Source organism: Mobula birostris, chromosome 23 (assembly GCF_030028105.1).
Source record: "Mobula birostris isolate sMobBir1 chromosome 23, sMobBir1.hap1, whole genome shotgun sequence".
Lineage (NCBI taxonomy): Eukaryota > Metazoa > Chordata > Chondrichthyes > Myliobatiformes > Myliobatidae > Mobula > Mobula birostris.
In genome coordinates, this window is record NC_092392.1 from 58,441,985 (window position 1) to 58,469,959 (window position 27,975).

Genomic DNA, 27,975 nt, shown 5'->3' on the forward strand with positions numbered 1-27,975 from the left:
ACAGTGAACTTTCTGAAACCCAATTTTTATTTCTTACATCGTGTTTTTTTTAAAATATGCATGAAGAGAAAATAGACAACATTTACATGCTCTGACTGATCACAGGTCCAAATGAAGAAATGGTCAAATTCATAGGAAGAAGTCAATGGATCTCCCATTAATAAAGGCCAATCAGCTTGAAGCACATTTCTGGCACAGCTGCAAAGTTATAAAATAGCTGTCTTGGAGCACGCCGTAAGTGGTCTATTCACTGTGTTTGCATGCATGACCTGAACGTGATACTCTGGTTTGTAATGAAAACACAACATTTATATTTCAAGGAAGTTATTTCCATTAATGAAGAGAAATGCTAAAATTTTAATTTCTTAAAATTGTATTTTCTCAGCAGAAAGATTAACACAGAACAGCAGTCAAATGGAACAAAAAAAAAGTTTACTGAAACAAAGTTTTACAGAAATCTTTTCTTCCCCACACCCACACCACCCACATCCTTCCCCTATTCCCTACCCAGACAAGCTATACAAAGTCACAAGCCTTTTCAGGATCTACATTTGGGTCACAATGATGCATTTTTCTTTCTCTCTATTGACTGGATGAACTAAATCAGCTACGATGCTTAATCTACTGCACCTAAAAAAAAGTATTGGCAAAGGGCATGATCTACTGTGTAGAAGTTAGCTGCTTTTTAAAATGCTTTCAGCATCACAAAAGATAAAAACTTATAATAGAGCAGCTAACTAAGCCTATTTTCATTCACAGTGCGAAGAAAAAAAAACTTGTTGTCAAGGTGCACCACTGTTTTCAAATTAACTGGGGAGAAATAGAAAAAGCAAAGTGCTATAGACTCTGCTCATGCCATAATGGTGAATCTGAACATGACAAATAGTCTCTAATACGCATTTAAACACCGAGGCGTTTATTTGTCTGGGTTTATTCTGCAGTTGTCTAAGATTGTTCTTTGAATGCAATGAAAGATCTTGGCAGAGTTAGAAGAACTGTGAGTGGCATTCAGTTTCATCTTGAATTGCTGTTCCCACTGGCATATAGCCTAGTCCATGTTCTGGCTACAAGATAATAAAGAAAAATGTTATTTCTAAGCAAAAATTCTCACGGTTGAAATAATTTTTACACATTTCAATATCTCTGTATAGTTAGACATAATAACAAAATTAGATCTCAGCCTGGAGGATGGGGAATGGAATCCTTCAAAGCACAGTCATCAAAATAATATTCAAAGGCACACTCTTCCTCACATTTGAGTTCAGCAGTCAGTATGCCTTTGAAATATCCACCCCAGAGCTCACTGCTACACGTGTGGACTGACCCCATCGACACCAAAATCTTAAAAAAAAAAGCACCAGCAGCATCTTGTATTGAAAGTTACAGGGAATGGGGTATTCAAAACTACAAAGAACAAATGATTGCACACTTCAACTGAATTGTAACTCATTTTCTGAAACATGAGCATTGCTTTTTCAAACAGTTTCAGTAAATATTAAATCTAACCAAAACAAAAGATGCTTCACTGGAGCGTCAGGACAGCAACACCTCTGCCAATTATTCTAAACACTGGTGTTCCACAAGTTGCGCCCTCTTCCCTATTCCCCGGTACACCCAGATTGAGAGACCAGACTCTGCAGATGACAACAGTGTAGTAAGCTTTATTCAAACAATGTGGAGTCAGCGTACAGGAAGGAGATAAGAGAGCCTAGTGACATGGTGTCATGACAACCAATACCCTCAGTGTCAGCAAAAGAGCTGATCATCGACTTCAGGGAGCAGCATACACACAGTCCTATCTACACCAATGGTGCTTATATCACCAATAACCCGTCCTGGTCAAACCATGCAGATGCCATCGCCAAGTGCCACAACGCCTCCACTTCCTTGGGAATCAAAAAAAATTGGCAAGTCGCTTTGACCCTCATCAGTTTTAAAATCAATGCACCTTAGAAAGCATCCTATCTGGATGCATCACAGCTTGGCATGGCAACTGCTCAACCCATGACCACAAGAAACTGCAGAGAGCTGTAGAAACATCACGGACACTTGTCTCCTCTCCACAGACTGTCTATACTTCTCTCAGCCTCAGTAAAGCAAAGATCCCACCCATTCTGGAAACCCTCTTTTCACCCATCCCATTGGGCAAAAGATACAGAAGTCTGAAAGCACATTCTACCAGGCTCAAGGACAGATTCTATTTCACTGACATCTGACAACCAAATGTCTCCCTAGATCTTTAAGATGGACTCAACCTCAATTTACCTCATTGTGACCTTTCACCTTACTGTCTGCCTGCAGTTCCGTCTCTACTATAACATTATTCTTCAAGTGTTTTCCTGTGTGCCACCTCAATGCACTATTCTAATTATTTTGTCTGTATGGACAGTATGCAAGTTTTTCACTGAACTTCGGTGGCAATACCAAAATTCTCTGTAGCCCAGGCCTGGGATAACCTGAAGAATAGTGCAAGAACAAAACCTCACTGCAACTGCTTCTCCTCAAACGCCCAAACTTCCTCCCAACAAAAAAAAAATCAGATTTCAGTATTTACTCAAACAATGTGGAGTCAGAGTATGGGAAGGGTTTGAAACCCTTCATACCAAGATATTTCTCACTAACTTGGCTGTGTGTCAATTTGTAATGGTCTTTTCTGGAACTAACTCTATCTCCATGGTTAATTGTCCAATGACCATTTCAGCAGAAGCAAATTAATTTCTTCAGGTGTTATCATCCTTCACAAAAACAAGAAAATGGGAGACGAGTAGGCCACCAGGTCCCTCATACCTGCCCTACCATTCAACGTGATCCATGGTCTCAACTCTTCTGCTCACTTCCCCATAACCACAATTCATCAAATTCTAATCTGTCTCCACATATGTCCATCTAATGTCCTCCAGGAGGCAGAGAATTCCAGAGACTGACTACTCTCAGAGAGAAAACATTTCTCTGCAGCTCTGTTTTAAATGAGCAGCTACCTACGACTCCCCTACTTTTGAAAACATCTCAGCATCTACCTTGTTCAGTCACCTTAGGATCTTATACATTTGAATTCTACATTGACCCAAACCACCTAGCCTCTCTCAACAGGACAACCATCTCATCTCAGGAATTAGCTTGGTATATCTCTTTGGACTGCTTTCAATGTTACTACAGTCTTTTCAGGTAAGGAGATTGAAACTATGTAACAACAACCTGTACTACTGAAACCCAGTTCTTAAATTCCAACACATTCACAACAAAGGCCAAAAAACCAATTTGCTGACATGCCTGTTAATCTTTTGATTCATCGTTAGAAAAACCCAGATCCCTCTGAATTTCTCTCACTTGCAGTCTATCTCCATTTAGACCAGGGGTCCCCAACCTTTTTGAGTCATGGACCCCTGCCACTAACTGAGTGCTCTACGGATCCCAGGATGGGAACCCCTGACTTAGATAATAATCTGCCTTTTGATTCCTTTCAGCCAGGTGTATGACCTCACGTTTCCCCAAATTAAACTCCATTGCCAGGCTTATGCCCAATCAGCCCAGTGCAGAATCACCATGTCCTCACCACAAACAAGGCATTCTACTTTTGAAAAAAAAATTACATCCTTCCAGCCTGAAGGAAATTTATTCCAATTCCATTGTACAGACAGTTTTCAATCCAATCTAACATACCTCCTTGAATACCTTGGACTCAATTTATGCACTGGCCTCCTGTAGCACCCTGCCAAATGCCATTTAGAAATCTAAATGCATTAAAAACATTAGTCGCCTGCCCTACCACCAGCCCTCGTACATGGTTTGCCCTACTTTCAAATTTAGCAAAATCCTTGACCTCCTTTGTTATCCACACACTGCCGCGTTCTTATAGAATCCTCTTTCAGTTGGAATAAATTCCAGCTGAGCATTGTTCAAACAGCTGGTTCATAAATATTGTGTACAATTGTACACAAAATTACAGGGTGCACAGAAAGGCCAAGTGCAAACAGGGGCTTCCCACTGAGGTTGGGTGAGACTACAACACAAGGGGGAACTTCTTCACTCTGAGGATGGAGAGAGTGTGGAACGCGTTGCCAGCACACGTGGTGGTGCAGGGTCAATTTCAACATTTAAGAGAAATCTGGTCCATTGATGAGAGGGGTGTGGAGGGCTATGGTCTGGGTGCAGATCAATAAGACTACCATTAAAACCGCCCCATTTCAAGTTGAAGATAGAGGTTTTGGCCCTGAGCCTGCCCTTTCAAATTTCACCTGGAACTCTCCTGCACTGTTGTCAATACTTGCTTGGGGAACGTTCATCACAAGATTTCTAATCCTTCCTCATTTCTCACGACCAAATCTGAAATAGTATATTCCTGTTTAGAAACACAGAAAACCTACAGCACAATACAGGCCCTTCGGCCCACAAAGCTGTGCCAAACATGTCCTTGCCTTAGAAACTACCTAGGGTTACCCATAGCCCTCTGTTTTTCTAAGCTCCATGTACCTATCCAGGAGATTAGCTTCATAAGTAGCCATCCCCAATGCACTACACAAATTATTCTTCTACAGTACTCTTGCCAGTTTGGTTTGTCCAACCAACAAATAGATTAGAACTTCCATGACAGTTGGAATTCACACATTCTCTAGATATTTCCTTTTTTATGACCCTACTATTCAAATTTTGTTTTTAGCCTGACTACTTTTTCCCATCATGAATAAGATACCTATTGGTTTCTGTACATTTTCTTTTGTGTATACACCATTTTCTAAAAACTATTCTATTACAAACACAATTACACTATTACTGCCTCCAACTTCACAGCATAAATATCGATTTCTCCCCCCCCCTTCCATTTCCCCATTCTGGCTCAACTCTTACCCCACTTCTCCTCAACTGCCCATGAGCTTCCTCTGATTCCCCTCCTCCTTCCCAAAACATTGATCGTTTATCCTTTCCACGGATGCTGCCTGACATGTGCCCCAGTAGAATTGTGTGTGTTACTCTGGATTTCTAGTATCTCATGTCTACTATTACAGAAGTCTTTTCATACAACGCAAGTGCTCTTTGGTGTCTCTGCAGTGGTGATACTCCTAGCTTAGGAACCAGCGGTTGCTTGGCAGGCTTTTGGACTAAACAATCCACTCTGATAGTTGAGTATTCCTAGGGGACTGACGGATTGATCAAGGTTCAACTTTTCAGTTGGAATTTGACTTATATTTCTTAAGTCCTCTCAATTTCAAATTAATGTATTGTTTTGCTCTAATGACAAACACTATAACTGATTATTAATAACCCATTACCTGCTTTGTATCCTCTCCCAGCTTTGATATTCTTTACCACAGAAAAATGTTAGAAGCTGGATTAGGTACTACTCCAATAAATAGCTTATGCACAAGTCATCTATTTAGCTTTCTTTGTTACCGTATACTTCGGGGGCTCAAGAGGCAGTCAGGGAAGAGGCTGAGCATGAAGCACAGGAGAATGAGGGGTGATGTATAAAACAGAGACATAGATAAGGTTAATACACTGGTTCCTGATACCCCAACTCTGGGGGGGGGGGGGGGGGGCGCACAAGAGAGGGAGCAGACAGTGCAAAGGTTTAAGGGAAAAGATTTGATAGGAAGCTGAGGAGGAATTTTTCCATCCATGGGGTAATCAGCTGCTGGAGGAAATGGTTAACAACATTAAAAAATACACTTGGTCAGGCACATGGCTAGCGAAGACTTGGGGGAATAATTGGCTAAACACAGGCAAATGATACTAGCTTGAATGGGAACCTTGGTCAGCCTGGATCACCTGGGCCAAAGCGCTTGTTTCCATAGTGCTCGAGTCTGCGACTCTATACATCGGTCGTATTTTGGGTGCCTATAGACTACTTGCAGCCATTTCATCTTCCCCACTATACATGATTTTAACTGATTCTACATTACAATCCATTGCCCCTAAATCACTTAACTCTGCCCTGATACCTTCCTTGATTCTAGATTATACTCCTGTGTTGCTGTCTGTGCTATCAGTTCATTTATAGGACTGCAAATGCTACATGCATTCAAGGCTGACGGAACACAGATCAAGTTCTCTAACTAGCTTTCCAATTTCTGGTATTTTTCCCCCACCCAGTAAAATATCAAATAACAAAATTACCTGTCTCTATGGCTTGGGCTTCATTGCTTTTCCACTGTTCAGCTACATCATTTGCTAATGGATCATCTGGATTTGGTGCACTTAACAATGCCTGGATCGAAAGCAGTACTGTACGAATCTGCAAAGCTGGAGACCATTTATCTATGGAATCAAAACATTACAAGACACGGGGTTAGTGCTTTTGTTAAAAACTGCACAAAAGTTGTTCTTCTGATGGGACATGAAATGAAACCAAAAATTTGAAGGCAATTATTACCTTTCAGAATATCTAAACAAATTCTGCCCAGTTTGTCTACATTTGGGTGATATATTTTAGTCATGAAACGAACTTTTGGCGCTGCCATTGGATATTCTTCTGGAAGAAATAGTTCAAGTTTAAAAGTTCCACCCTCAAACGGGGAGTCCTGCGGACCAGCTATAACAACATGAAAGTAACGTGCATTGAATTCATCTGCTTCTGCCTTTATACCAGGCACTGGCTCTGCATGTAAACGCTGAGTTTCCTGAAAATGATGAAAAAGACAACTATTAGTAAACACCAAATCACACAATTCCCCAAGTGTACTACATGCCCAATCCATGAGAAATTCCAAAATCAAGGTCAAATCTGAACAACACAATCCGTTTATTACATGCAACAGCAAATGTATTCATGGAATTAGTTACTAATAGGAAGCCCTACATGTGAACCTTTTCCAACTAAGCCAATATAAAGAGCATTACCAGAACTACTTTCAGAATGTCACCCAGACTGATGCCTCTGTGCAAGTTCAAGTGATTTCTACAGCAAAGGGCATTACTTGTGAGATACAAATACCAGTTCAACAGCCCCAGAAGAATCCAATGCCATTATTTGGAGAATAGTTCCTCTGAATGTTTCCTTCACTGATTTTATGATTGTGCAGTCTTCCACGTTCCTGCAGATAAGGTGGAGGCAGGTTCTACTGTGACCTGGGTAGATACATGGTAGGAATAAGGTTGCAAGGTAGACTTCCTGAAGTGCTCTGTTAGAGAACATGAATGGGTATGATAGGCCAAATAGCTTCCTGCTGTCTTTGAATTTTATGAATTACTTGGATGAGGAAGTGGAACAGCGGGTTAGTAAACTTGCAGATGACACAAAGGTAACATGGGACATTGATAGGTTGCAGGGCTGGGCTGAGAAAAGACAGATGGAGTACAATCTGGAAAAGTGTGAAGTGATACATTTTGGAAGGTCGAACTTGAAGGCAGAATACAAAGATAATGGTAGGATTCTTAGTAGTGTGGAGGAACAGCGGGACCTTGGGCTCCACGCCCACTGATCCCTCCAAGTGGCCACATAGGTGGTTAAGAAAGCCTATTGTGTGTTGGCCTTTATTAGTCAGGGGTTGAGTTCAAGAGCTGCGAGGCGATGGTGCAACTCGATAAAACTCTGGTTAGACCACAGTTGGAGATGAAGGTTCAGTTCTTGTCACCTCACTGTAGGGTTTGGAAGCTTTAGACTGGATGCAGAACAGATTTATCAGGATGCTGCCTGGATTGTCTTATGGGGAAATGTTGAGTGAGCTAGGGCTTTTCTCTTTGACGTGAAGGAAGATGAGAGGTGACTTGATAGAGGTGTATAGAATCATGAGGCATATTATAGAGTCAATGGCAGGGCAGGAATAACTAATACGAGAAGGCATACGTTTAAGGTGATTGAAGGAAAGTAAGTGTGTGTGCAGGGGGTATGTCAAGAGTTCTTTTAAAATTTACCAGAGTGATAAGTGTGTGGAACGCACTGCCAAGGGTGGTGGTAGAGGCAGATACACTAGGGAGATTTTAGGGACACTTAGATAGGCACATGGATGAAAGAAAAACGGAGGCCTATGAGGGAGGAAAGTGGTAGATTGATCTCCAAGTAGATTTAAAGTTTGGCACAACATCGTGGGCAAAAGAACCTGCATGGCTCCATGTTCTAGCTTCTCTATAACAACATTAGCTACATTTTAAAACTGTCGGTGTTTTAGGCCATTACAACTGTTCTAAAAAAGTATGTAAAATAAGGCACAGAACAGGCCCTCACAGCCCAGCAACCCACCTATTTCACTCTAGCCTAATCACAGGACCATTTACAATAACCATTTAACCTACTAGCGAGAACATCTTTAGACTGTGGGAGAAACGGGAACACACGGAGGAAAACCGCACATTCACGCAGAGGACGTACAGAGTCCTTACAGGCAGAGGTGGTGTTGAACTCTGATGCCACACACTAACACCCCTAAAGAATGTTCTTCCTTTTTTGAGAGTAAACTACAATCTGCAGTCAGTAGGTTTAATGCAAAATAAGTATTCACAAAAATGATGTTTTAGATCATTTGGTAGTCAGAACAAATAGCTACACTCAATAGTAGAGTCAAGAGAAGTGTTGGTAGGTCATATATTAAAAACATCCATAGGGATGTCATATTCAGAAAACCCCACTTACAGAAATTATTTTCTAATTAGGGGATTTCTGGTATTAGCACATTTTGGAGGAACAGTGAAACAAGAATACTTTTACGTCATTATTTTCCTTGTACATATTGCTAGCCAGTTTATACGATCTATTGCTTCAGCTGCCGGTGAATGTGCAACGCACCCACTCCAGGTACAGTGCAGTGCCATGTCATGGACTAACTAGTGTCCCAAATGATAGCTAACCAGATTTTTATATTAGCTTTGCTTCCTATTTGTACTTGAAAATGATTTTGTTTTTCTTAAGTTAAAGTCTAAATAAAATTCTGCCTACATCGGTGAAAATAAAATTCCATAGCACAGTCCAAAAGGGCTTCATTACTTATGCAGCTCACTGTGGACTCAAAGCGAAAACAAGTACACTTATGTTAATACCCATCTTCATAAGATGCTGGGTTTCAATAACAGATCATAATTTATTGAATTTCACAAATACTTCTTAAACAGTGTTTTACAAAGTACGAAAAGCAGAAACATCAATACAGAGGGTACAGAAGCTGGTACTTTAGGCTTGGGCATCCCCTCATTTACAGAATATTTAGACACCACTGGATTTCTTTTTCCAATTAGTCACACTAACATCCGGTGACAGATTTATTAAAATTCCATGGAAATCAATCCACCTCTCCCCCCCCCCAAAAAAAAAAGCAAAACACTGGTGACAAGTAATGCATCAAGTGAAGTTTGGCTAGAAAAAAAATTCCAAGCTGAACATCATTGTGGTTGGACAGCAAGTTAACCAACCACAACATTGTGTTAATTAAAACTGTGGAAACAGTAAGAAAAATGAATTTATGAACATCATACTTATGGAACTGTTTGAGTTTCAACATATACACAAATTTATACGTGTCTCAAACCAACATAGCAATCTAAGGTCAAAGCAGAACATTTTACATTATTAGCTCCCAAAGGTCACAACATTCATATCTGAACTTCAGCCAATACATCAATAGAGATGATGCCTTCAAGAGCAAATGTAATTTTCACCCAACAGATACAGTATGAAATATGGGCACTTTTAGCATATGAAATGTCATGTTTTGTGAAGAAAGCTTGTATTGTGCTTGGTTTAAATGATAGAGTCAGATTTAATATCACTGCCACATGTCATAAAATGTGTTGTTTTGTGACAGCAGTACTGTGCAATACACAAAACACTAAATTACAGTAAGAAATATATACGTATACAAAAAATTAAATTAGTACAAAAGGAGTGAGGGGAAATAGTGAGGTAGAGTACATGGGCTAATGTTCATTCAGAAATCTGATGGCAGAGAGGAAGAAGCTAAAATGCTGAGTGTTTGTTATCACGTTCCTGTACCACCTCCTGGATGATAGCAATAACGGGCATACCCTCTGCAACTGGGGTCCTTAATGATGGATGCCAGGTTCTTCCGATCCCGTGCAGGGACCCCTCCATACCAAACAGTGATGCAACCAATTCAAATGCTCTCCAGAACACATCTGGAGAAAAATTTGCTTTCTTTGTGGCTAAATTTACTGATGATACTAAGATAGGTGGAGGAGAGGGTAGTGTTGAGGAAACAGAGAGCCCAGAGAGACTTAAGATAGTTTAGGGGAGTAGGCAAAGTGGCAAATGAAATACAATGCTGGAAAGTGTACAGTCATGCACTTTGGTGGAAGAAAAAAAAAGGCAGACGATTTAGATGGGGAGAGAATTCAAAATGCAGAGACACAAAGGGACTTGGGAGTCCTCATGCAAGATACCCTAAAGGTTAACCTCCAGGTTGAGTTGGTTGTGAAGAAGGCGAATGCATTGTTAGCATTTAATTCTAGAGGTATAGAATATAAGAGCAGGGATATGATGTTGAGGCTCTATAAGGCACTCGTGAGACCACACTTGGAGTATTGTGTGCAGTTTTGGGCTCCTTATTTTAGAAAGGATATACTGACATTGGAGAGGGTTCAGAGAAGATTCACAAGAATGATTCCAGGAATGAAAGGGTTACTGTACAAGGTACGTCTGGCAGCTCTTGGGCTGTATTCCATGGAGTTCAGGAGAATGTGGGGGGGGGGAGGGATCTCATAGAAATATTCCAAATGTTAAAAGGCCTAAACAGATTAGATATGGCAAAGTTATTTCCATTGGTAGGGGATTCTAGGTCAAGAGGGCACGACTTCAGGATTGAAGGATGTCCTTTTAGAATTGAGATGTGGAGAAACTACTTTAGTCAGAGGGTGGTAAATCTGTGGAATTTGTTGCCAAGAGTGGCTGTGGAGGCCAAGTCTTTGGGTGTATTTAAGGCAGCGATAGATAGGTTCTTGATTAGCCAGGGAATCAAAGGGTATGGGGTGATGGCAGGGTAGTGGGGATGCCTGGAAGAATTGGATCAGCCCATGGTTGAATGGTGGAGCAGACTCGATGGGCTGAATGGCCTACTTCTGCTCCTATGTCTTATATGGTCCTCAAACACCTAATGAAATACAGCTGCTGTCATGCCTTCTTTGTAATTGCATCAATATGTTGGTCCCAGGACAGATTTTCACAGCGGTTGACACCCAGGAACTTGAAACTGCTCACCCTTTTCACCGCTCGATTCCTTGATGAGGTGTGTCCCTTCACTTTCCCTTCCTGATGAGCATAATCAATTCCTTGGCCGTACAGATGTAGAGTGCAAGGTCATTGTTGCAACACCACTCAAACAGCTGATCTATCTCACTCCGGTACACCTCCTCCACACCACTGAAATTCTGCCAATGTATTGTATCACTGGCAAATTTATAGATGGAGTTTAAACAGTGCCTTGCCAGTCATGGGTGTACAGAGAGTAAAACAAGGGGCCTAGGTGCACTGGTGTTCTCAGCCAGGAGGTGTTATTTCCTATTTGCACTGACTGTAATCGCCTAATCAGGAAGCCATTTTAGGTCAACCTCATCTCTTCAAAGCAAAAATTAATTTGCCTGAGCCAAAGCAAAACAGACAGTATTTCCCAAATATGTGCATTCTATTTCAATTAAATTTAATGAAAAATTATGTGAACTTTTGCTATATACTAAATAAAACAGGTTTTTAGCTCAGCAAATCAAATACAGAATACCAAAACTGAATCTTCAACTAGTCTCCAGCACTTAAGATTTATATCTACATAAACAATCTGCGCCAGGTTACACTGGCATTAAAACAGCATCTCTACTCATTTAGATATCTGTAGAAGTATTTAAAATGTTAAAGTAATTAATAAGCTTGAACACTTAGATTTGGGAAGTTCGTCTGATTTAAAATAGACAGTTGGACGGGTCAGGATATGACTTTATCTAGCTGTCAAGCATTTTCTTAAACTTTTTTAAAAATGCCCAGGACTTGTCATGGTCTTCCAAGCAACTAGGTCAACAAGGATTGACGATTTAAGTGTGCAAATTGGTACTATAGGATTAATAGAAATGAAGATCAAGGTCAACACCAAGTGCAGGGAAATTGTTCATTATATTTTTCCCCCCAAAAAAACAGGCAACTATAGTTTTTTTTAAAAAAAATAATTTAGTAGCAATTTAGTGGATGTTGTTTGAAGAAACAGAATAAAATTGAACTACAGAGAAATCAGGCAGTTTGGAAGTTGAGATAGAAGTGGATTTTAATTCAGTCTCAAATACACTGAGCATACAGAAATGTAGCTAGAACTTGGCATTGTCAAACAGTACACATATACAAGACAGCCACGACAGATGTAACTATTCCTTTGAGCCAAAACTTGAGCACTCTGAGTTAAAGACCCCAGGTACACATAGAGAGAATAGGAAGTGGCTTTGGAATATACTGAAATGATCGCCTGGAAGTAATAAAGGCAAAGAACCAGAGTCAAATTGACAGTTGTATGGTTTAGAATTAGGGAAAGTGACATTACCCACACTCCACTGCACATCAATGGCTCCGCTGTGGAACCAGTGAACAGCACAAAGTTTCTTGGTGTGCACGTAACAGGGTGATCTAACCTGACCCACGCACCACCTCACTAGTGAAAAAGACACAGCTAAGGCATTGGACTGCAAGAACCTCAGAGGATAGCAAAATCTGCTGAGAGGACCACTGGGTTCTCCCTTCCCCCATTTGTGGCATTTACCGGGAGCGCTGTGGACACTGTTGGGGATCCCTACCACCCACCTCGCGATCCCTTTGACCCACTACCATCTGGAACGAGATACAGGATTGCCAGGCTGGGTAACAGCTTCTTCCCTCAGGCTGTGAGAGTAATGAATACCCTACCACCACCGAGGTCTTGTCACTAGGACAGTGAGCTATTTATCCGTGCTGCATACTACATGCATTTTGAATTGTACATTATGAATTTATTCATGGTAATATTTTGTTTGATATGCTGCGTAGTATATGTATTGTGAGACCAACATGGTCCAGAGGAACGTTGTTTCATTTGGTTGTATATACATGGCAGCAAACCTGAACTTGAACAGTAGTGATATGAGATATGTGATGGGAGACTCAAGGCAAAAAGGATAAAGGTACCAAGCCTGCAGCTCAGCGGAACCAGGATCTCACTGCTGGATCTGATACTTGCCATTTGATATTTTACAAAATCAATTATGCCCAATAAAGTCTACAACAGGGACACCAAGTGCAGAACTTCCTCTATTGGCCAAGACACAGAACATCAGGAGGGAATTAGCGCAAAACTCCATAAATCACCACTTACACAATATCTGAAATCCCACGTGGCTCTAGTTACCACATAACAGGAGAAATTTAACCACTGTATACAATTTAGAGGCCCAGATAAAGAGTCCTTTCAATCTCTCTTTGCTTAACAGAAGTCAAAGGATCAAAGCTGTAGTTACGTAAGTAAGCAGAAGAGATTTTTCCAAGCAGAGGGTAGGTAGAAAGGAATTCTGAACTTTAAATCCCCAAAAATAGAGACATATTACAAAGGATAACGGTGCTTCAAAGTACAGGGCAACAAAGGACAGGTCCAAAAGAGTTAACGGAGTACCATTTAGTGAAAATTCAAAGTGACAGGTTGCATGAAAAAACTATGATTAAATATACTGTAAGTAGAGGAAAAGAAGTTTAAATGTAAAATTGAGTGATTATGTCAAGCAATTTACATGCAATCAATAAAATGTAAAAAAAAGTTACATCTCATCCTAGAAATTCAGTCATGGGAACTAAGCAAATCATAATTTAATGCCTTCTACTTTTATAGTAATGAAGACAAACCATCACGGAAGGACAAACATATTTTATAATCCAGTATGTAAAGTCCCCATGACATCCACCAAAGCATCATTGCTATGACTAGAGAATGACAAACATCATAACCCATCTGTTGTGTTGCCTGGCACTTCCATCTAATCAGTTCAGTTAGCCACAAACAGTCCTTTCCAGCTCAAATATAGAACAGTCGGACTGGAGACCCTCACTCCTGTTCCAAACCCACACAAGCAAGGCTTTTCAGAGTGTTTAGAGCAAATGACAAGAAATCTACTAAAAAAAAGGCTTGAAAACAAATGCAAAAATTATTGTTCAGCCTATAATGAGACCAAAAAAAACTAAACTATTACCAGGGATAAAATTGTGTACAGTAGAAAACTGGGTTATTAGCATGAAAATGGAGCTATTTTCATTAGCAACTAGCACGAGCTGGTGCTTCCACCCTTTTCAAAGACATTACAGTATCATTAGGTAAAGGCAAGTAAAAAGGAATATATATTTTGTTGAGCAGCGCGGTACAATAACGGCAAGGGGAATGCTATTACAGCAGCAGCAACCTGAGTTCAACTCCATTGCTGTCTGTAAGGAGTTTGTACATTCTCCGACTTTGTCTCTCCCCTCTGGGTGCTCTGGTTTCCTTCCACTTTCCAAAATCCTACAGGTTAGTAGATTAATTGGTTATGTGGTTGTATATTGGACTTAGACTGGAAAGGCCTGTCACATCTCTAGATAAAATGAATAAGCAGCCACTTGCCTCATCTGATTTCTGTGTAAGATTTGCTGTTCCTTTGGCCCTACAGATTTGTATTATTTTTTTACGGAAAAAAAAAATTGATGTACCCAACTCTATTGAGTCTCCTTTTTCTACAGGAGTCCCATCAAAGCCAAAGATGATTACTTCAAATGGAGGTACAAACAGCTGCAGATACTGGAAAACTGGGACAAATTAATAACCTGCTCGAAGAACTCAGCATGTGAAGCAGTATCTGTGGCAGCAGAGCCAAGAGAGTGGAGAGAAGGCATCCAGTACGTAGAGAGAAGTGAGACGGAAGCTCGTAAGCGAAAGGTGGAACCAGATTTGCGAGAGAGGTGGTGGGCAGGTAGAGCCAGAGGGATGATGGGTAAATGGAGAATTATGAGAGGGCGGATAAGTAAGGTTTCAAAACAACTAAGATAATAAGGGATACAAGTTCAGGACTCTCAATACATGTGTTCTTGCTGCAGATAACTTAATTTTAAAACATTAACAGGCATGTATAACATTAATTACCACAGGAGCCTCAATCAAACTTGGAAACTGTGGATCTTCCAGTACAGGGCCTGATCATCTGACCTGCTCCTAAAGTATCTGGCTTCCCTCTCACTCCCTCTTAGTGATCTGCCATTTGCTGACCCAATCCTGGACTCGCTCATTTTTGCAGCACACCCTGAAATCCAACCAACTTTACAAGGCTGCAGCAATAATGTGCCGTGTCCATGGGAATAATTTGCAGCACTAGAACCTGCCAATTTGGCAAGTAATGTTTAACTGTCTCGTAATATGGCACATTCTTTCCAAGCATTTGTTATTATCACCATGTCACCATTTAGAAATTCCAGCAATTCTTCTATCCTTCTCTGCGCCCTATTTGTGTGTACATTTCCTTGCTTTACCTTCACTTCTCCAGGCTCAGTTTCATGAGTAAAAACCCAGGACCAATCCTTGCAGGGAAGCACAACCTAGTCTAAGCGACTATCCTTTGCTCTCTTTCATTCTTTTAAAAAAAGTGATCTGATAACCATACAGCAATCTACCCAGCAATTCAAAATACCCCCACTTTCAAGCTTACTTTGCTATAGACTTTAAAAACCTCAAATAAATGGCATGTTGATTTATACCTGTCAACAATTTTAGTTAGTCAGGGCTCAAAGCTATTTAGGAGCCATCCTCACTTTTAAATATTTCCATCTGGATTCTAATTCTTCACTTTTTAAAAAAAGTTTTAGTATTTTTCCCCCATTAATCAGATGTTTACAATTCCTACTCATTATTTAATTAAACAGAAAAATTGTAGCTGTTTAGCAGCTAACCACTGCACTACAGGAAGGATGTGGAGGCTCTGAAGAGGGTACCGAAGGTTTACCAGGATGTTGACTAGATTTAAGTGCATTCATTATCTACAAGGAGAGAATGGACAAATTCGGAATTGGAGACCGAGGGGAAACCGAACAGAAGTGTACAAAATTGTGATAATCTGAGCCCTACCCAGGACAGAAATATCAAATACAAGTGAGCAGAGTTTTAAGGTGAGAGGAAGAAGGTTTCAGAGGCAAGCTTTTTTTTAAAAAACTAGTTCACATTGTCATCACGATTGGCCAAAAGGTCTGATTCTGTGATGAGTTCTATGTAACAATCTAAAAACTAGTGTTTCTATCATCTCCAATGGTTGCTTATGTATCAGCACGATACCACGACCAAGTTTAAAAAATTACACTCACAAGTAATTCTATTTCTCACTGAATTTTTCTAGCTTGTCTTGTTATCTGCAGGTCAAAACATTTACTTTCTATATTCAGTGATTTAATTTTGTAATTTTTCTTTAAAAATATTCAATTTGTCCTTTGTCAAATACTAGTTGAATGTCGTTTTATTTATCCACAATCATTTTGTTCATCTTTGTCTTTTAGTAGAATTATTTTTTATCATTGCCTTTGATCATCTTCAAAGATATTTTTTAATTAACTTTTAAGATTTTCTCTCCTCACTTTCAGACTCACACAATTTTCTCACTTACAGTATGCCACGCAAACATTAATTTTGCAGTGTATCGCTTGAGATATTTACGACATAGAGCATTTACAACTGAAACCTGGGTCAGCAAGCCAAAGGAGCCATTTAGGCTAATGCTACTTCAGTTGCAATGGGTTGAGGCATTTCAAGAGAACGAATTTACGTAGTTCAGATGAATTTAGGTAGAATTTTCTATTACTTTTATTGATCGATGCCCATGCCCCTTTCTACCATCCTCTGTTCACCTTCCTCATCACACTGGCCTGGCTGCCACAACCATTTCTTCTCAGAAGTTTCAAACAGTCACATCCCAATTTAAACTCTAATCAAAAATAAAATCCTCCAGCTCAGCTAACATCACACAATCTGGAATGTTCTTACTTTTCACACACGTGCCCACTTTTACTTCAGGCACATAAACTGATTCTCTGTTCTGGTCTATTCTCCTCCCAATAAAAATGTCTCCTAGACATTTCTCCAGGTTCGATTCCATTTACCGGGCTTTATTGCATATTGGGTTTCCTTAAGGTTGCCATAACTGGTGTGGGTCAGTGGGGGTGGAGCTCCCACTACCTATTAAATGCTCTCAATGGCATGTGTCTCAAATAGCTTCTAACAACCAATCCAGTCCCTGGCCTTCACGTGTGATTTAGCTACTAAGCCCTGGCAGAAGGGGCAAAGGCAGGTTACTGGCACTTTAAAACCGGTCACTCCAGGTATATGAGGCTTATTAGCTGTGGCTGGCAGATCATCTAGAAGGAAAACTCTGACCTTAAACCTCCAATGACCTGCAGCTATGCCCATCCATGGGGAAGGCTTCAGGAGTAAACCCCGAGGAAATATACCTTGGCAGTACTACATTGAGTTCAATGCCCACTGGCAACTCCTGCAATGCTGCTGGTGCTAAACTTTTCCTTGGAATTCATCAGCTGCTGGGGGTGGAGGTGGGAAACAGAAGAGGTTGGGGGACCCTGTTGCATGAGCAACAGCTTGCTCCAAGTATTGTACTGCTCTGGCTTGTGTACCGACTGAACATAAGACAGCTAGGACACAACATCCATGGTCGACCTGACCATCGGAGGGCCTCATTGTATAATTACATTATCCATTGAATGTCATACAACAAACTGCAGCTTTCTACCATATTTTCAATCTCGGTACCTGCAAAAGCCTTTGTCACAACTCGTAAGTTTAATCAAGTCATGGATGTCAAAGCACAAAATTTTCTCTTCAGATATCTACAGCATACAGTTCTCCAGATACTGATGTGCCCTTTCTGACAGAAAATTTTAGACCAATTCACATTCCTGGTTTTCTGTCATGGAGACATTGCACTGGCCGAAAAAAAGTCTAATCAGACAGCTGCTAAGCAAACCAGTGAGAGTGACACTGATTTACACTGGCATCTTTCTTCAAGGATGGTTGCGGGAATCACTGATAACTATTAAATAACGGCTTCACCTGCAGCTGTACTTAAACCAAACAGTATTAGTACTTGGGCCTCTCCAATAACTGTAAATTAATAGTAATGACCCCTCCCCCTCAGATCTTCTCAATCATTTGCCCACAATAATTTGGATAGCAAAGCATTTGTGAAGTACACGCTCAACTTTTGGTCTGCTAATGAAAAGAGTATTTGAAAATCAAGACCTCAGACCTGGCAAAAAACACTATTACGGCTTTTGTATAACGAAGAAAACCGCTTATTTTCTGTGTTCTGCCACCTCAGCTAGATTATTCTATTCCCAATACATCTACCTTTTTGTCTCTTTCGCCACTTTGCCAACTTTAAAACCCAGCAGGTGAATGGGAAAGGGTTCCAGCAAAGCTCAATGTGACTTTTGTATTCCAACTTGTTAAGGCTCACAGTGATGTAGTTAGCTTACTGATTGATTTACTCATTTCTTTAATGTCCTCATCACCATTTTGTGATGTATATTATACACTGAGCTGGGCCACGAATCCCCTGTCCTCTGAGCAGTGGATTGTGTATCTAGTGACAGCAGCCACTTTTAATTCAGGTTGGCTCATAGCATGTAATTACTGCTGTAACCTCTTGTATTCTTTTCAGATAGAGATGGGATTCCTGATTCATCTTCTGTTCCATTGTTCGTTTAAATATGTTTGCCTTCCAAGTTGAAAACTGACTCAATTATTAAAAACTAAACGAAGTTCCATATCAGTATGTTTACTGCCCTCTACTCGTTTTAATTGTTACATTCTCCCCTGGAAATTGTTTGATTTGTAAGATGACAGTTCTTGTTAAAGGAACTTGCTTTTTAAAAAAAAATACATTTCATAATCTCAGGATGTCCCAAACTGCTCTGCCAGAATGGTAAGTCAGTTTAGATCTTGCAAGTTGCTGTACCATGGAAACTCGATGCTCGCAAAGATAAACCCACCTGTGTTGTACATAGCAACAACTGAAAGAAAAAAAATCTCACCACACTTCTGGAAAAATCCCAAATGGAATGACTGCATTTACTCTTGGTTATAAAATTGCATGATACAGTTCAACTGGAAATTGACATTCAGTCATATCTCTGCTATTCCAAGGTAACAATCAGAAACTTTCAAGAACTAGTATTACAATGCAGTCAGAACAGTTCATTTTCATAAAATTATCAAATCTTGGTGGGAAGCAGTTGTTTCTTCCTGGTACAGTATACCATCTTTCAGAGATGATCACTGCCCACGGGCTCCTCCGAGTTCAGGAATGAAGGTGGTGAACTACTTGTTTTACTGATCTCCCAAACTTCCATAATAAAATCTGAAACACTATTTTCTGGATTATGACTGGTCAGAGATGGCTGGCCTAGCAATATAAACCACAAATTTAAGGTAGCACCCAAAACTGCAAGAACAACGATCTTCATGATTCCTTTAATTTAAAATATGTCAATCTTACATTTAAAGCATTTTTCACTATCTAAAACTTCAGCTAATAAATCCCTTTTATTGTGTAGACAATTTTGTCAGCATATATGATTCACTATACAGTCAGCAGAGCGTGTGGGGTTAGAAGGTCACTGGCATTAGTCATGATATCAGCATGCAATGCCACATGCCTCTAAAATGTTGTCCGTACTCAGGTGGTCTACATCTCATTCTCGTAAATCGCTCCCCAATATCTCTTGGGGCAACTCTAGCACCAGAACACACAGAAATACAGAAATATTCAAGTGTGACACCAAGTGTGTTACTAAGACAAAAAAGTTTGACACAATACCCTCTTTACGCAAAACATGCTTATGACTCAGTATTTAAGTGGCACAGCTTGAAGGGCCGGAAGAGTGTACTACGTGCTGCAAGTCAATTAAAACGAAACACCTACTCTGTACGGTCTACTCTATTGCCTTCAAAGCAGAAAAGGTTCATCACCTTGACCCCAGAGATAAAGGGGCTGTTTTCTGTAGAACAATGAGGTGAACTGTACATATTTCTAATAGTTTAAAAGAAGATTAAGGAAGATAGAGCTATATAAAACTTCGGTTGAGCCACTTTGGTTCCTGTACTGTACTTTTTTTTTTAAATGGTCCATAATCTTACCAAAATATACAAGATTCTTAGAGGGCTTTGCACAGTAGTTGATGCGATGCTTAAAATCAAGAACTAGGGATCAGAGTCTCAGACTAAAGCAAAGCATATCCAAGGCTGAGACAAAAAAGAATTTCCTCTGAGGGTGACGAACCTCTTTACACAAAACATGCTTATGACTCAGTATTTAAGACTGATGGCTTTTTCGTTAGTACAGGAATCAGGCACAAAGGCAGAGGTAAGTCTAACCAAAAAAAAACCAAGGCGTGCTTAAGAGCCTGAATTCAAGCTCATTTTGTGTGTACTGAATAGCTGAACTACTTGAGATCCACATTCCTTAAATAGGTTCATTTGTCTTGATGTTAAATTGAGATAATTATTAAAATTATTAATTATTAGCAATTAATTAAATCATTGCTTTATTTTGCACTGATTTAATTCTTATCTGACATTTCAATTAACTACAGCTAACAAAAGCAATTAACACAGTATAAATTTATTCTTTAACAAATTTGATCTCAGCTCCTCAAAAGGCCGTCTCAAACCCTAAATGAATGGAAGAAAAGCTGTCCGGGAATCTCCGAACCTTAAGCATTCATGCAGTGACATGCAGTCCACCCCTGCCTATGCAAAATAATGGAAGCTGGCTCACTACATGTCCACTTTAATCAGGTCTCATGATGCAGATGGTATACCTGACATGCCACTACCCAAGTCCAATTAGCCTGCCTGTCAAACAGATGGGACAATACATCAGCAGTGATTAATCCACATCAATTATGCCAGTCCACAGGAAAGGAACACAATAACAGCACCACCACTAGTGCCCATCTCACACTAACCACATGTCAACTACTTGTTCCTACCCTGCCAGCTATGAACAACAGCTGAGTTCAAGGGGAAAAGAACTATCTGCAAGTCTGAATTATGATTCACAAGGACAAACTTGAAGTTAAAGCCTGTTTGAACCCTTGTGGCTAGGCACTATGTATCAACAGGGCTTCCCATGTTGTAATCATGTTGACACTACATGCTAACAGTGCAATCAAAACTGCAGCAGAATCTTTAATCATTTGGTACTCAATCCCTAAAGTTGAATTCAACATTAACCACCAAGGCATTCAGACACTTGGGATATCCAAATACAACGAACAAACTCCCACTACAATCTTCTTTGGCAAGTTTCAGATCTTCTCATCACTGTGTATCTCATAGCCCATTAAGGGGTGTGCAATAACACTAGAAGCAAGCTAATGCATTGAATCTGTATAGCTAAGCTGAAATTTTGACAATCACTGGCAAAGAGGTTATTGAAAAACTTGTCCCCAGAAATGGACGATATTTAACATTTAAAATGGTGCAAAATATGAAATGTTGACAAGATTCTCAATGAAATATTGTAGCTAATTCACAAAAGAGGGATTATCCCTCTCCATCTTTTAAATCTACTCATTTATTTTTCTCCAATCCTCGATGGGGGGTGGGGGGATCAGAGAAGAGATCCTTCTTGGTTGACAGCTGTGACCTAACAAGGCCCCAGCTATGCACAATCTCAAATGATTAGACTGAGGGGAGATTTATTACAGGATGTTAGGACTTCAAAGGCGCATGGACAAACTGAATATGTAAGAACATGAAAACAGAATATAAAGTGCAAAGTTACCCACTGCAGTGCATGAACTTTCAGAGAGACTTGCAAAGCTTACATTCAAAGGGGCCCAGATGTGCTTGTATACAGGTTAATGAAAGACCATGCAAAAGCAATTTGGAAGGCGAATACATATTACCCTTTATTATGAGAGGATTTGTATACTGCATTGTAAAGAACCTTAGCAAAATCACACCTGGAATACTGGAAAGAAATTTGTTCTTGCCAAAGGACTGCGGTGAATATTCAGTAGTTTGGTTTCAGAGCATGTTTGCCATAGTTTTAGAGCTCTTTCAACAATTCCTCCAGGGCTTTACAGACTGGATGCAGTAAGGGTATTTCCACTGGCCGAGGAGTACAAAACTCAGAATAAGGGAGAGGCCATTTAGGATCAAAATTTGAAATCCCTCAACTTAAAAGGGCAGCAAGTCTTTAGATTTTTATACCCTGGAAGACTGTGGAGCCTCAGTTAGTAGCCTCATTCCCAAAACAGATCCAAAGATTGCTGGATATCAAGGGAATCGATGGGTATGAAGAATATGCTGGAAAAGGCACGGAGTGAGGTTAAATGAATGGCAGAGCAGGCATGGAGAGACAGGTCTGTCTACTATTTATATATTAACCTTCTTCTGGAAAGTCAAAGATGAATCAGGGACAATCAACATAGATTTGTTGTGAGAAGGTCACTTTTGACAAGCTCAACCTACATTTCTTAAGCAGGTTACAGCAATTGATGAAGGCAGTACAATTGTGCAATCTACATGGACTTTAACAAGCATTCTGATGAAACGGTGAGGAGGATTGCAATGGGAGAGAGTGACAAATTGGATTTGAAATCTGTTCAGTGACAGAAAACAAAGGGTAATTAATAACTAATATGCTTCCTTGTGACTAGACCACCATTACCAGTGGAGCTCCAGTGGTCAATACTTAATTCCTTGCTTCCTGTGACATTAACTATTTGCAATTAAATATAGGATACAGGCTCAATTGCAATGTTTAAGAGAAGTTTGGAAAAGCAAATAGGTAAGAGGGGCATGGAAGTTATGGTCTGGGTGCAGGTAGATGGGACAAAGCAGTAAAATGGGTTAGCACAGACTAGACAAGCCAAATGGCCTAAAGAAGATTGGCTGACTGGCAGGAGACAAAGACTGGGAATAAAGAGGATTTATTCTGGTTGGCTGTCAGAAGCTAATATTTCTATATAAACCGAAACCTACCCCACCCAGCAGTAATTATTCCAAAATTTACTTTTTCCATGGAAATAATTCAAAAAATGTGCAACTCAGGTGGTGAATGATTGGGTTGAGCTGTTCTCCGATGAGGGCAATTTAGAGAAGTTATTTTCTCCATGTATGCCTACCCCAAAGTCTCAATAAAACTCAAATGCCCAAGCAACCAATCAGCCTGTTCCATCATGGGTACAGCTCTTCCCACAAGGACATTTACAGGAAGCAATGTCACAGGAAGACAGCATTCAGAATAGGAATCAGGTTCATTATCATTGAAATCCATTATAAAATTTGTTGATTTGTGGCAGCAATATAGTGCAAGAAATCTGGCGAAAGAGGGGAAGAAGTTGTTCTGAAAGCGTGGAGTGTGCGTCTCTAGACTCCCGCACCTCCTCCCTGAAGGTAGTAATGAGAAGGCATATCCTGGAAGGTGTACCACCACCATCCAGACCATGCAATCTTCTCCATGCTGCTATTAGGTAGGAGATGCAAGACAGTCAAAACCCCAGACTTGTCATGTATAGTGAACTCCACAGATTCACTCCCCTCTGGATAAATATATTTCTTCTTTCATCTAAGGACATCGCTTAAAAACAGAGATGAGGTGGAATTTCTTTAGCCAGAGGGTCACGGCTCTATTGAATTCTTTGCCACGGACCACTATGGAGGCCAAGTCATTGAGTATCTTTACTGCAGAGGTTGACGGGTTCTTGATTAGCAAGGGCGCCAAAGGTTACAGGGAGAAGGCAGGAGAACACGGTTGAGAGGGATAATAGATCAGCCATGATGGAATGGTGGAGCAGACTTGATGGGCCAAATGGCTTAATTCTGCTCCTATGTGTAAACAAAGAATTAAATGTTGTACATTCCCGTCCCTCCAAGCTGTACGTACACTTCCAGGTAGGCATACATTCGATTCCGGGGAGACAAAGTGAATCAATTGTGCATGACACTTCTATGCTGACTGCAGATGGGCCTTTCCAACATGCAATAACCAATACAAGGGATAGTACCTTCAAAGATATGTACACTGAACTGTCATGTTAACTTAGCCTGTCAGCTTGGATTTTCCCCAAATATCTGAACTGTCAATTCTGCAAGTCACACTACATCAATTTCACTTCAGGTGCATTTGAATGTTTAGAAACTCAAATTATGAAATACAAAAATCAACTGCTCAGATGCAGTTATTTGAACTTCAACAGAATATTCCCTCCTTATATGCCAAGATCATCCAGCTTCGTCAATTGCTTTCAGCAAAACGGTCATGTGAAACGGGATTTAAAATATCACAGTGACATTAACCCACTAACACCCCATCCGACAACGCAGGAAGCCAATGAACTGCCTTCTCCAGAGGGCGGGCGGGCAGAACATTTCCAGAAGCTTCAGTCGCAGCCACAGTGGTCACTTCATGTGGTAGGAGCCATTCACGCCCGACAAGCCAACGATCAGCCCCGCGCAGGCAGGCGGACGCCGCACCTACTCCCAGCTCCAGGCTGCGGCCTCCACCCTCCCCACCCGGCCGGTGACGTCAGCAGCTCGGGCCTGTCGACCGGCAGCACGTCCGCCCCGTCTCTATGGCAACGTCTCCCCCCCCCAACCCGTCTGTCGCCGGGACACTGCGCTCAACTTTTCACCGGGAAGCCTCGGCCTCACCGTGTCCCCACACTGCTGGCCTGCGCCCCGGCCCCGGCCCACCCTTACTCCCCCCCCCCCCCCCCGGTCCACTGCCCCTCCGCGACCTGCCCCCCCAGCCCATCCTCACCCCTCCCCCCGACATGTCCCTCCCCGGGTCCACTCTCATTACCCCCCCTTGACCCACCACCCCCCCGGCCCACCCTCACACTGCCCCCCCGTCCACTCATTCCCCCCTCCAGTCCACCCTCACCCCCCCCGGCCCATCCTCACACTGCCCCCCCGTCCACTCATTCCCCCCCCCGGCCCACCCTCACACTGCCCCCCCGTCCACTCATTCCCCCCCAGCCCATCCTCCCCCACCGGCCCACCCTGACACTGCCCCCCCGTCCACTCATTCCCCCCCCGGCCCATCCTCACACTGCCCCCCCGTCCACTCATTCCCCCCTCCAGTCCACCCTCACCCCCCCCGGCCCATCCTCACACTGCCCCCCCGTCCACTCATTCCCCCCTCCAGTCCACCCTCACCCCCCCCGGCCCATCCTCACACTGCCCCCCCGTCCACTCATTCCCCCCCCCGGCCCACCCTCACACTGCCCCCCCGTCCACTCATTCCCCCCCAGCCCATCCTCCCCCACCGGCCCACCCTGACACTGCCCCCCCGTCCACTCATTCCCCCCCCGGCCCATCCTCACACTGCCCCCCCGTCCACTCATTCCCCCCCCCCGGCCCATCCTCACACTGCCCCCCCGTCCACTCATTCCCCCCCCCGGCCCACCCTCACACTGCCCCCCCGTCCACTCATTCCCCCCCAGCCCATCCTCCCCCACCGGCCCACCCTGACACTGCCCCCCCGTCCACTCATTCCCCCCCCCCGGCCCATCCTCACACTGCCCCCCCGTCCACTCATTCCCCCCCCCGGCCCACCCTCACACTGCCCCCCCCGTCCACTCATTCCCCCCCAGCCCATCCTCCCCCACCGGCCCACCCTGACACTGCCCCCCCGTCCACTCATTCCCCCCCCCCGGCCCATCCTCACACTGCCCCCCCGTCCACTCATTCCCCCCCCCGGCCCATCCTCACACTGCCCCCCCGTCCACTCATTCCCCCCCCCCCGGCCCATCCTCACACTGCCCCCCCGTCCACTCATTCCCCCCCCGGCCCATCCTCACACTGCCCCCCCGTCCACTCATTCCCCCCCCCGGCCCATCCTCACACTGCCCCCCCGTCCACTCATTCCCCCCCAGCCCACCCTCACCCCCACCGGCCCACCCTCACACTGCCCCCCCGTCCACTCATTCCCCCCCCAGCCCATCCTCACACTGCCCCCCCGTCCACTCATTCCCCCCTCCAGCCCATCCTCCCCCACCGGCCCACCCTGACACTGCCCCCCCGTCCACTCATTCCCCCCCACCGGCCCATCCTCACACTGCCCCCCCGTCCACTCATTCCCCCCCCCGGCCCATCCTCACACTGCCCCCCCGTCCACTCATTCCCCCCCCCCGGCCCATCCTCACACTGCCCCCCCGTCCACTCATTCCCCCCCAGCCCACCCTCACCCCCACCGGCCCACCCTCACACTGCCCCCCCGTCCACTCATTCCCCCCCAGCCCACCCTCACCCCCACCGGCCCATCCTCACACTGCCCCCCCGTCCACTCATTCCCCCCCAGCCCATCCTCACACTGCCCCCCCGTCCACTCATTCCCCCCCCCCGGCCCATCCTCACACTGCCCCCCCGTCCACTCATTCCCCCCCAGCCCATCCTCCCCCACCGGCCCACCCTGACACTGCCCCCCCGTCCACTCATTCCCCCCCCCCGGCCCATCCTCACACTGCCCCCCCGTCCACTCATTCCCCCCCCGGCCCATCCTCACACTGCCCCCCCGTCCACTCATTCCCCCCCAGCCCACCCTCACCCCCACCGGCCCACCCTCACACTGCCCCCCCGTCCACTCATTCCCCCCCCGGCCCATCCTCACCCCTCTCCGAGTCCACCCTGACACTGCCCCCCCGTCCACTCATACCCCCCCAGCCCATCCTCACCCCCCCCGTCCACTCATTCCCCCCCCCAGCCCATCCTCACCCCTCCCCGAGTCCTCTCTCACACTGCCCCCCCGTCCACTCATTCCCCCCCCAGCCCATCCTCACACTGCCCCCCCGTCCACTCATTCCCCCCCCCAGCCCATCCTCACCCCTCCCCGAGTCCTCTCTCACACTGCCCCCCCGTCCACTCATTCCCCCCCCAGCCCACCCTCACACTGCCCCCCCGTCCACTCATTCCCCCCCCCAGCCCATCCTCACCCCTCCCCGAGTCCACTCTCACACTGCCCCCCCGTCCACTCATTCCCCCCCAGCCCACCCTCACCCCCACCGGCCCACCCTCACACTGCCCCCCCGTCCACTCATTCCCCCCCCCAGCCCATCCTCACCCCCACCGGCCCATCCTCACACTGCCCCCCCGTCCACTCATTCCCCCCCCAGCCCATCCTCCCCCACCGGCCCACCCTGACACCGCCCCCCCGTCCACTCATTCCCCCCCCAGCCCACCCTCACCCCCACCGGCCCACCCTCACCCCCACCGGCCCACCCTGACACTGCCCCCCCGTCCACTCATTCCCCCCCCCAGCCCATCCTCCCCCACCGGCCCACCCTGACACTGCCCCCCCGTCCACTCATTCCCCCCCCAGCCCATCCTCCCCCACCGGCCCACCCTGACACTGCCCCCCCGTCCACTCATTCCCCCCCCGGCCCACCCTGACACTGCCCCCCCGTCCACTCATTCCCCCCCCAGCCCACCCTCACACTCCTGAACCCCCCCACCCGAACGGCCCGCCCTCCTGCCCCCCCGTCCACTTTCACTCCCGCCCTCGACCTGTCTCTCCAGCCCACCCTCACACTCCTGAAATCCCCTCCCGGCCTACCTAGCCTCACACTCTTCACTCCTGACCCCCCCAGCGCATCGTCACACCCATCGACCTATCCCCGGAACCCCTCTACTCGCCGAGCTGCTACGCCCCCGCTTCCCCTCAGTCATCTCGGTGTGCCCACTAAGCCGGCCCCGCGGAACACCAGGCCGCCCGGCGCCATGTCGACGCCATGAGGCTTCCCTATCGCCTCACTCGCTGAAAGCGGAAGTGGTTTCGCCAGCGGCCGAGAGAAAAAGCCCGGACCCTCTACAACAGGTATTTAGTTTAATGGGAGGCCCGGTTTCCCGGCCGCCGTACCTTGGTGATTCGCCTGGGAAGCATGCCCGCCATTCTGGTCGATGTCTGCCCACTCTCCGGCCTTCCTTTCTCTCCCCACCGAACTGCGAGGGAAGCAGAGTCGCTCGCTTCTCTCCGCACCCTTCCCCCACTTCCGCATGCGCCGAG

General features: G+C 44.3%; 1 protein-coding gene across 1 annotated transcript; it reads right to left on the reverse strand.

Annotated features, from left to right (window-relative positions):
• Positions 1-9: 9 nt before the first annotated feature.
• Positions 10-27,975, reverse strand: ube2na (ubiquitin-conjugating enzyme E2Na). Its single transcript, XM_072241048.1, has 4 exons — positions 27,829-27,975; positions 6,368-6,614; positions 6,112-6,252; positions 10-1,064 (listed from the first exon to the last, which is right to left on the reverse strand). Exons 1-4 carry the CDS (start codon positions 27,859-27,861, stop codon positions 1,015-1,017), a joined length of 471 nt encoding a protein of 156 aa, XP_072097149.1. The 5' UTR covers positions 27,862-27,975; the 3' UTR covers positions 10-1,014.

Coding starts and splice junctions, on each gene's coding strand:
- ube2na (XM_072241048.1), bottom strand. CDS start 27,861: ATGGCGGGCATGCTTCCCAGGCGAATCACCAAG. Junction 6,615..27,828: donor TTCCCAGGCGAATCACCAAG/GTACGGCGGCCG, acceptor CATCATTTTCAG/GAAACTCAGCGTTTACATGC. Junction 6,253..6,367: donor TTGTTTAGATATTCTGAAAG/GTAATAATTGCC, acceptor TTGATTCCATAG/ATAAATGGTCTCCAGCTTTG.